Below are 10,133 nucleotides of genomic sequence, written 5' to 3'. Positions count from 1 at the left end.
ATGCACAAAAATCAACTAAAAGCATCTTCAAAAATTAACTATATTTTGAAGTTTCCAAAACTCTATATTTGAAGTTTAAAGGTGTTTTTTTTCCAAAAACAAAACTTCAAACTTAACTTCAAAACTATTTATTTTTTATAATATAGTCCTTGTATTTGTCATAACTAATTTGAATTCATATAACTTTTGTAAATAATTAGCACATAAATAAACATATTACAACAATATTAATTAATAAAATATCCTATTTAATATAAAAATTAAATAAAAATAACTTAATTAATATTAAACTTCAAACAAAATACCATATTATTTCATAAAATGATTTTCATAATGCATATATGATCTATTAGTGCATTTTGAAGTAAAAATGGCTTTCATCATTTTTTACTTTGTAGATTACGAGTTAAAAGTTGTTGAAATCGGGTAATATTAATACTTGTAAATACATTAGATCAGAACAAGAAAGTAAAAACATAAAATATTGCTAAAAGACTAATTTATTTTCGAAGATATTGATACTCATGAATATATTCGATATGAACAAGAAAGAATTGTACGAAAATACATCAAAAACAACAACAACAACCATCTTCAGTTACACAAAACATCTGGACAATATTTCAAAATTTTGAAGGTTCCAGATCAAACTTACATGACTATTAGTGCTGTTGTAATATTTAAATTTGTGTAATAGTTATATCTTCATGTAATTTTTTTAAAAAAATTAGTTAAGTTTTTTTGTATATTGTTGTTGTTTAAATCTAGCTTAAAATATTTTAAATCTTATTTTAAAGTTTTATTTAATTTTATGTGTAAAATTTTAAATCTGTAAACAAAATATAAAATATTTATGAAATATATTTTTTAAGGATTAAAACAATAAACGAGAAAATATTTATGAATCATAAAAGTAATGTGTGATTGTAAGGATCAAAATGCAATTAAAAATATAAAACTTCATATTTGAAGTTTTGAACAGTGCAACTTCAAATATAGAGTTTCACTCAGAACTTTAAATTTGAAATTTTGAAGTTTTTTTTGGAGAGCAAAAAACTTCATATTTGAAGTTATAGAATGTCTAAGACGCTCTAACGTGATAATTTGAACCTACTGATCACTAGCTCTACTTTGATAGAAAATAATAATAATTGTTTGAATTGAGACATAATAACATACATATGATAAGATTTGAAATAAATTATGTGATTAAAACTTACAGCAAACCGAATGATCAATGCATCTCCATTTTCCTTTGGAGATTTTAACCATTGTTAAATAAACACTACAAAGAGCTACATACCAAAACAGATCTCTAAGGTTAAATGGAATCAACGACTGATCATCTGAAGAAAACAGATCTTTCTTCTTTGGAGATTGGCCAAAGGGAGAGGAAGTGGATTTATATGGTTGCTTATACGCTTTGTACTTTCCCAGGCATCTCATTTGATTTCACGCTCTTCATTTCCTGAAGTTTAAGTGCAAAAGAAGATAAAAAGAAGAATGTTAACCACACAACACAATATGCTTTTTAGGAACACATGCAACCAATCAATGTCTAAAAAAGAGTAACTCCAAAACCAATCAGTGACACTTTTGAATAAGAGTTAATATTCACCATTTATGTGTTCATTAGATTTAGAGTAAGTCCAAAACCAATTAAATGACGCTTTTGACTACCAATCGCCAGTTTTATATTCACCATTGGGTGAAGATATGTTTTGTTCCTTCCACAGTTGTGTTCATTAGCTTAGAAGCAAGACTAGAACTAAAGAGCAAAAACAAAAAAACAATTAAATAGCTTCGCTACAAAGCTTACTCAAAATGTATAGTATTAAACATAAAGTTATCCAACTAACTAGTTAACTACAGAAACTGATGAATCAAAGCGAACAAAGAAGTCAATATAGAAACTAGTACACAGAAAGATTCATGAAAGGAAATCTTACAGATCCTTTGCCTTCGTAGTACTCGTCTAAAGCCCATTGGTACTTAGATTGGTTTAACCCAAACCATCTCACCAAATGATCATCCACGCTTGAATGTGCTGTAGTAAAATGGTTTTAGCACCATACAAACAAGAATGTCAAAGTTGCAATCTTTTACCAAAACACAGAAACAGCATGAAAATCCACAGTCCATGGTACATTAGCAATACTCTCCACCTTAATCTACCTCACAAATATATAATCTTTAGATCGATTTCTTCATCAATCATCAAGGAAAGTAAAGGCAATCTCAAAACGCAAGATCCGTAACTTTTTCCTCAGATTTCTTACCATTTTGAACCTTTGTGGCGGCGTTTTTGAAGAACCCCAAAACCGAGCCGTCCTGTGCAGAGGAAGCCACCGATTTAAACTGCTGCGGCGGTGGAAGAACCGGTGGTTGAAGGTTGGGTTTCTGAGGGACAGTGGAAGGAGATTCAGGTGGTTTTGGAGTGGCCGGAGGAGTCATGAAGACAGTGTAAGGACCGATTTTGCCGATGACAGGCGGAGGTGTTGATGGGTCTTTGTTGATCGGCATCTTGAGGTGGGAAAGTTTCTCAGACAAGAATCTAAAATGGGAGAAGAAGATGTTCTTTTTATGCAAGTTGCAGACAGTGAAAGTGAAGACGGTTTCTCTAGAGAGATAGAGATTCCTCTCTCCGTGTTTCAAGTGTAAAATGCACTTTACTTTTCACAGTCACTAGAGTCAAAGTCACAGTTCACATTTTCATTCTTTTTTTTTCCACCGAACTTTTTTTTTAATTTCTGATATTTTCAATTTTAGTCTCTCAAAATTTTCCTTACAATTTTGGAAAAATAACCTCAAAAACTATTTTTTAAATGAATAATTTTTTTTTGAAAAAATTTTAATTGAATAATTACACTCTTTTTGAACTAAACAATTCGAATTAAATTTTATCATTTTATTAATATTTAAACCAAAATTTCAGTGAAAATAAGAATAGACATATGAAAACTGAATTGTGTGAACAAAGTTTTTAACTGTGCAAATGATCGATATCCTAAATTTTTTTTATTGTAATTGAAATATAAACTCGTGCAAACGAGATTGGTTTCAACTAAATTGTTATATTTTTTATATAATTTTCTTTATAGTTTTGTCAAACTTCTTAAAGTTCATAATATTGTTTTGTAAAAATTTGAAGTAATGGAAGGAGTAGAATATCATTTCTAATTTATCTAGCATCTAAAATCAAGTTTTACAAGTAAAACCGAAAATTTTGATTTTTTTTATTTTTTGTAAAAAAATTCATGATATTAATATCAACAAATAGATAGACAGACATTAACCAGATTTAATTCAGATTCTAGAATCATATGTTATTCAATAAAATATTTGTTTTATTATTGGATTAGATTTGAATGGATTTATAAGTGTTTTATCAATTATACACTTGTTATTTTGGCTAAATTTGTATTATTGGGGTTTTCAGTTTTTGATCACCACATCGTATTTATCCATACTAACTTTGGTGTTTTTTATTTCTATAATCAGTTTCTTTATATCATATATATATTTCCACTTCACAAAAAAAAAAAACTTTACTGAGTTTCTAACTTTACAATTTTTAGTTACTTTTCTGTCTTCATCATATGAAGTTGAAATTTCTATATATCAAGAAAAGGTTTACAAGATAGAAACTAATAGTGTACTTGTGTGTGGTGATTAATACAATTTTCTTTGTAAGTTCAGTTAAAGAGATAACTTCAATGAAAATATTCTGAAAAAAGGAAGTAGTTTTTGGGAAACTTAATAATTATTATGAAAAATTTTTGTAACACAAGATTAACAAAAAAAATATATGTATCAATCAATAGAGCGGGACAAGCGCAACAAATGTGTGGAATTATATGTTATCAGAATAAGATATGTGGAAGAAAAAACAAGAAGCACATGTTTTAGTATTTATATATTATTATTTTACTGTAACACAGAACTTGTTGTAAATTTAGTTATTTGATTTATAATAATCTATTTATTTTTATTTTAATATGCATCCACATGTCTACTATAAGCCAATGAATTTAGTAAGACCTTACAAATCCAATAAAATATAAAAAGAGAAAAAGACAAAAATAGCACTAAATCAAGTTTTTGTTTCCAAACTAGCACTTAAGGTCAAAAGTCACAAAAATAGCTCTTAATGTTTTATCAAAAATCACAAACTTAGGGTTTAGAGTTAAAGGGTGAGGTTTAGGATTTAGGGTTTAGGATTTAGGGTTTAGAGTTTAGGTTTTAGGGTTTAGAGTTTAAGGTTTAGGGTTTAGGGTTTAGAGTTTAGGGTTTAGAGTTGAGAAATGAAGTTTTGGGGATAAGATTTTAAATTTTGAAAAATAAAAGAATTAAAATTTTCAAAAGATAAAATACTATTTTGGTCATTTTAGTTTTTGAGTGCTATTTTTGTGATATAAACTTAAAAATATGCTATTTTGGAGATTTCTCATATAAAATCCAATAACTCCCACTAAACTTATATAGTTTACCTTTTATGTTGTTCACAATGAAAATAAATTTATAGCTTTATACAGCATAAAACCTGCACCATAACCATCTAATATCAACAAACTCACCATGCACAGAGCAACTACAAACATTTGAGTTTTCCATTTTAATAAAACAACTAGAAGACCCTCTTTTCTTCATGTCTTGATGATGTTGTAGTAGCAGAGGTAGCTAACAACAATTCATGAGCTTCATTTAGCATCCACTCTTCTCCTGTTTGACCACCTAAGATGACCAACCTAGTTCCTCCGATCACACAAGTGGTGTGTCCCCACGCAAACCGTGGAGGACTTCCCTTAACACTCAATATCCTCCATGCCGGATTATCCTCTGCAGGATCAAGAAGATAAAGCTGAGAAGCCGAGGCAAGCCCTGCAACCGAACCACCAAATATCAAGACTCTACCACCTGGAAGGCTAACCGCCACATGATCTAGCCTCGGTGGTGGAGCTGCCATGCCTCCCGGAAGGCTAGATCCATACCCAATCACAGGTCTCCAGCATGGTTCATCGTTGCTAAGATCCATCGTGAATACATCGTTAGAGCGGAATCTCAAAGTTCCCAATTTCGCAAGACCACCAAACATGAGGATCTTGCGGTCACCATAGACGGTTAAGGTATGTCCAAGGCGAGATGGAGGAGACCAAGGAACCGGTATCTCCCTCCAAGTTGGTGTATCCATCGAAAGGTCAAGCAAGAATGTGTCGTTGAGTAGAGCTCCTGAATCAGCACAACCACCAGATACAATCAGCTTGGTTCCATCGAGTGTGCACGAGCTATGCCATGATCTTGGTATTGGAGGGGCTAAACCGGATACTTCTCTCCATGTAGGAGGGTTTGCATCAAGGTCTAACAAGAAGACATCGTTGAGTAACCCATGGCTCCCGTAACCTCCAAAGACTACTAAATGGGATCCGTCGACACAAGAAAGGGTGTGACCCCAGCGACCAGGAGGAGGAGAGTTAACCAGAACGGATTTCCACTGGGGACTACTAGAGCCAAGGTCCAACACAAACGTATCATTCATCGGTTGCATGTTCACACCTTCCCCACCAAAGATAACAATCTTATTCCCAACCGCACATGCGCTGAAGTTACACCGGGAAGGCTCAACAGTACCTCCAAAAGTAAACTTCCTCCACGCATTTGCTTCATGTGTGGTAAACTCTCGGGCCAATCGCACCCATCCAATCCTCTTTTCACCGGGAATACTCTCGAGAACACGTGTAGCTTCGGTGCCCCACGTGTTTTGACAAACCATTCTCCACACATCATCGTTCTTTGTAACCTCACTAAGCCGCCGGCACACACAACCCACTGATGCAATATCGGACGGAGCCAACTGAGACAGTATCTTGAGAGCTATAACCTCGTCACTCAGCTCGAATATCCCACATAGTCCACGAGAAACATTACGCTCTCCGGTTGGTAAAGCAGAGGAAAATGAACGAGATCTTCTTGGAATTTCTTTTGCAGACAAGTCAGGAAATGGGGTGAGATCGATATCAGCATCTGTGAAGGAGAGAACGCCTATGAAATGAGTGATCTCGTCGTCTTCACGGATAGGGACAAGACGCAGCTTGTTCATCAGAGGAGACCCATCTTTACGGAAGTTTAACAACTCGCCCTGAAACTCGATGCCTTTTTCTAGACACTGTCGCATCTTGGAGACAACTGTGGAATCTACAGAGGGATGCCTTCTTTTAGCATATGGCCCTCTACACTGCAAGAACCGGCTGCAAAAAAGAAGAAGAAATCTTAACAGATAAAGAGTAGTTGAGCTAATGATCCCTCACAAGCAATAGAACAAAGATCAAGTAAAACAACAGTTCAATAATGCAAAAGAAGGAATACATAACACAAAGACAAAGTTCCTAAACCCTATTCAAGCTACGAGTACCAAAAGAATGTATTCAAGCTTCTCAACAAGAACCGTAACAAAATTCTTCTTTTTTTTTCCCCCCGAGCAAAACAGAGCTCACAGTCTTCTCTAAAGCAGCTAAAAGACTATATACCCTAAACAGTAATTCAGACAGTTAAAACTTAAAAGAGTAAAGAGGAAGGCAGGCAGGCTCACCAGTTTCGACCAATAACTTCCTCAGCCCTATACCCAGTAACAATCTCGAAGACGGTGTTGACGTAAATGATAGGTTGGTCTGGCTCTAGAGCGTCGCTGACCACAAACCCACACGGCGTCGTTCCAGGAAGACTAATCTCCGGAAACGGAATCGGCCCGTTATCTCCGCCGAACCATCCATCTTCACCCACCTCATCTCCGTCGCTGAGATCGGAATCGCTGTCCCACTCCATTCGATTTTGCAGCGGGGAAAACGCTCAAAATTTGAATACAAACCCAAACCTAGATATCGCCTTGGAAACCCAGAAGAAGAAGAATTTACTTTTGATCAAGAGCCACGTAAAGCAATTTGATTGATTCGGTCCGTTTGTGATGACTCGGTGAACTCACTACCTCTCCTTTATTCACCTTACCCGCTTCCTTTACCTTCCCGGTTTACGTCCATTTCCCCCGAGTTAATTTGATCACTTCGGTCAGTGCATACCACTGGTTTAATGGTTTGGGTTTGATTTTTGTTTTGGTTTCATGGATTCAATTTTTTTTTTTTTTTAAGAAAGGTGATGCTATGTGTATTAGAATATTTGAACAAGAAATGGGTTTTTAATGAATACATTTAAAATCCCCATTATGTTATTTGAGAAGCATTGTAACTTTTGTTTGTAGCCACATGTCAACACTATAATGATTCTTAGAATCCTTAGAGAAATAGGTTGGTTCATCTAAATATATAATAAGCTTTTTATTAAACCACAATAAATACATTATTAAATGTGCTTCATTATTTCTTTAAATAAGATTACAGAATTTCCTAATGTGGCTAAAGTATATATGACACTTAATGGTTTTGAATAATAAAGATTTGATAAAAATAAGTGTATATTATAATTATATTTGTTTAATTTTAAGCTATTAAAATAAATTAAACAATCATAGTAACTATATAATAAAAATTTAAAAAATTATTTATATATTATATTTTGAATTTTTAAAAATGAGTATAAATTACTAAAACTAAAAGTTTCAAATTCAAATTTTGTGATCTATGATTTAAAACTTTTGTTATGACATGATACAAATAATTAAAAAATAATATAAGTTGAAAGTCTCATTTAATAAGTATCAAAAATAAAAGATATATAAATATATGTATCATTTTAAATTAAACTATATGCCATATAAAAACATATAAATATCTTAATTTTGAAATTTACTTTGAACATTTTTTTGATAAAAAATTTGAAAAAATATTGACAACTTAATTTTTTAAAATATTATAAATTACTTAAACCACTAATCCCACAGTGAAAATTTTATTATCACTAATTTAGACTTTTTGCTATAACAGATACAAATGATAAAAAAGTATGAGTAAAAATCATCATCTAATAAATATTAATATTAAAATATAACATATATATGTTACTATCATTTAAATTTAATTATATATCATATCAAATAAAAAATATTTTTCGATTTATAAAATTTATTTATATGTTTGCACCAATTTAATTATATAAGTAGTAGATAATGACTTTTTAATTATTCAGTATATATTTATTATTTCATAATATGTTATAAACATATAATATATAAAATAATTTATATATATAATGTTTATCCCGCGCAAGGCGCGGGTCTTAACCTAGTTCATTCGTAAAAACATAAAAGATATATTTTCCAATGCGTAGAGGGCTCCTTTAGCCGGTGACGGTCGAAACCTCGTTCATCGTCTTCTCCTTGTTTTGTTGTTTGTCGGTGTGTGATTTACCTTCGTTTTGGGAGGAGATTCGTCCTTGCCAATTTGCTTTTGGCTTTCAATTTTAGGATAGATTTCTAGTTCAAAAGTTCTGGATATGTGGATTAACGGTATGGCTCAGATACAAAACTTTTTTACTTGAATATCTTTTTAGATCTGTTCGTCTTGTTGTTGTTGCAGGTCTTCTTGTCTCTGGTTTGGGCTCTGTTTGCAGATGTTGACTGTCTTCATTGTGTTTTCTTTGGCTTTCATCTAGTCTAATTTTCTACTGTTCATGGCATGTTCTTGTCTTTTGGATTAGATGGACCTCACACCTAGTTGTTTGTTCAGATCTCGCGGAGATCCGTTGTTGATGTCACTTCATACCTAGGTTTTCTGATGTGCTCCGAATCGAGCTGGTCGAGTTAAATCAAAGTGACACTATCGTGGATGAGCTGAATACTCAAGTGAGTTGGACTGACACTATCTTGGACGAGCTGAGCAGGACTGACACTCACTTGGACGAGCCGAGCAAGACTGACATTCACTTGGACATCCTTGTTTCTGATGAACCAACAACCAATTCAATCATGGAAAAGGTGATTATTCATGTTCTAAATGTCCAAAAAAGCCTTGGGCTTCATGGTTTACAAAAAGAATCAAAAACAGACTTGTTTGGACCAAATGGAGAAACCGATATAAATTGGCTAAGGAAAAAAGATGGATTTCGACCAGACCTTAAAGAGATATGTCTTGACCCATATCAGGAGCATATTCTTCACTTTTCAAAGTCCTGGTCGTGGCTATATCAAGAGGTAGTCCAAGTTTCAGCCAAAGACTCTATTTAGTCAAGTCTTTGTTTCTATTTTCAATGCCTTGTTTTTAGCACATTTTTCTTTGGATTTCTGCAACTTGTAATCCTATAAATAGGGCCTATGAGCCACGAAATAAAGCATTCATTTTCCCTTTTATTTGAGTTTATCTCTTTGTTCTTTGTAGAACACTTTTCGTTTCTTGGTGAGGTTATCTCCGAGTAAACAAATCTCTATTTCGTTGGACTTGTACGTCATATCAAGCAACGTATATAAACTCTTCTTTTGTTGGACTTGTGCGTCATATTAAGCAACAACTGAAGTCTGGTGGTATCAAGAGACTTTCCGCACCTCTTGTGTCACCGTTATTGGTGGAAAAAGCTTACATCGAGGAGGAATTCTACTGGAGACAGAGGTGTCGGATCCTTTGGTTGCATAGTGGAGACCGGAACTCCGGGTTCTTCCATGCCATAACCAGGGAAAGACAAACTATTAACAAGTTCTCGGTGATAGAAGATGCCAACGGCCGAGCGGTGTACGAGGAAGATCACATAGTCAATACTATCTCAGACTATTATAGAGATCTCTTCTCCTCGAGACAAACGACATCGTTGCAAGTCATCGATGAGGTCCTCTTCCCGCTCATCACCACTGATATGAACGATGCCTTAATTAGGATTCCAGATAAACACGAGATCAAGAGAGCGATCTTTTCCATCAACCCGGATAAAGCTCCCGGGCCGGATGGGTTCTCGGCAAGCTTCTACCAAAGCTTTTGGGACATAATAAGAGATGATGTAACGACAGAAGTTGGGAATTTTTTCACTTCAAACACGCTTGATGGCCGTTACAATGAAACCCACGTGAGGTTAATACCAAAAACCAGAGGCGCTAAGGCGGTTGCGGATTACAGGCCGATTGCTTTGTGCAGTACCCACTACAAGATCATCGCAAAAGTACTCACCAGTCGGCTCCAACCAGTGCTCCAAACCATCATCTC

At 33.9% G+C, this 10,133-nt stretch overlaps 2 protein-coding genes across 2 annotated transcripts; both read right to left on the bottom strand.

The window, feature by feature from the left end:
• Nucleotides 1-1,130: 1,130 nt before the first annotated feature.
• On the bottom strand, nt 1,131-2,679 carry LOC106432977 (actin cytoskeleton-regulatory complex protein pan1). Its single transcript, XM_013873824.3, has 3 exons — nt 2,280-2,679; nt 1,950-2,047; nt 1,131-1,468 (listed from the first exon to the last, which is right to left on the bottom strand). The coding sequence occupies exons 1-3, from the start codon at nt 2,521-2,523 to the stop codon at nt 1,415-1,417; spliced, it is 396 nt and encodes a 131-aa protein (XP_013729278.1). The 5' UTR covers nt 2,524-2,679; the 3' UTR covers nt 1,131-1,414.
• A 1,773-nt stretch (nt 2,680-4,452) lies between these two features.
• Nucleotides 4,453-6,978, bottom strand: LOC106433001 (adagio protein 2-like). Its single transcript, XM_022712063.2, has 2 exons — nt 6,587-6,978; nt 4,453-6,245 (listed from the first exon to the last, which is right to left on the bottom strand). Exons 1-2 carry the CDS (start codon nt 6,817-6,819, stop codon nt 4,628-4,630), a joined length of 1,851 nt encoding a protein of 616 aa, XP_022567784.1. The 5' UTR covers nt 6,820-6,978; the 3' UTR covers nt 4,453-4,627.
• Between the last annotated feature and the right edge of the window lie 3,155 nt (nt 6,979-10,133).

Source organism: Brassica napus, chromosome C7, assembly GCF_020379485.1.
Source record: "Brassica napus cultivar Da-Ae chromosome C7, Da-Ae, whole genome shotgun sequence".
NCBI classification, from domain to species: domain Eukaryota; kingdom Viridiplantae; phylum Streptophyta; class Magnoliopsida; order Brassicales; family Brassicaceae; genus Brassica; species Brassica napus.
This window is presented reverse-complemented; position numbering and strand designations above follow the sequence as displayed.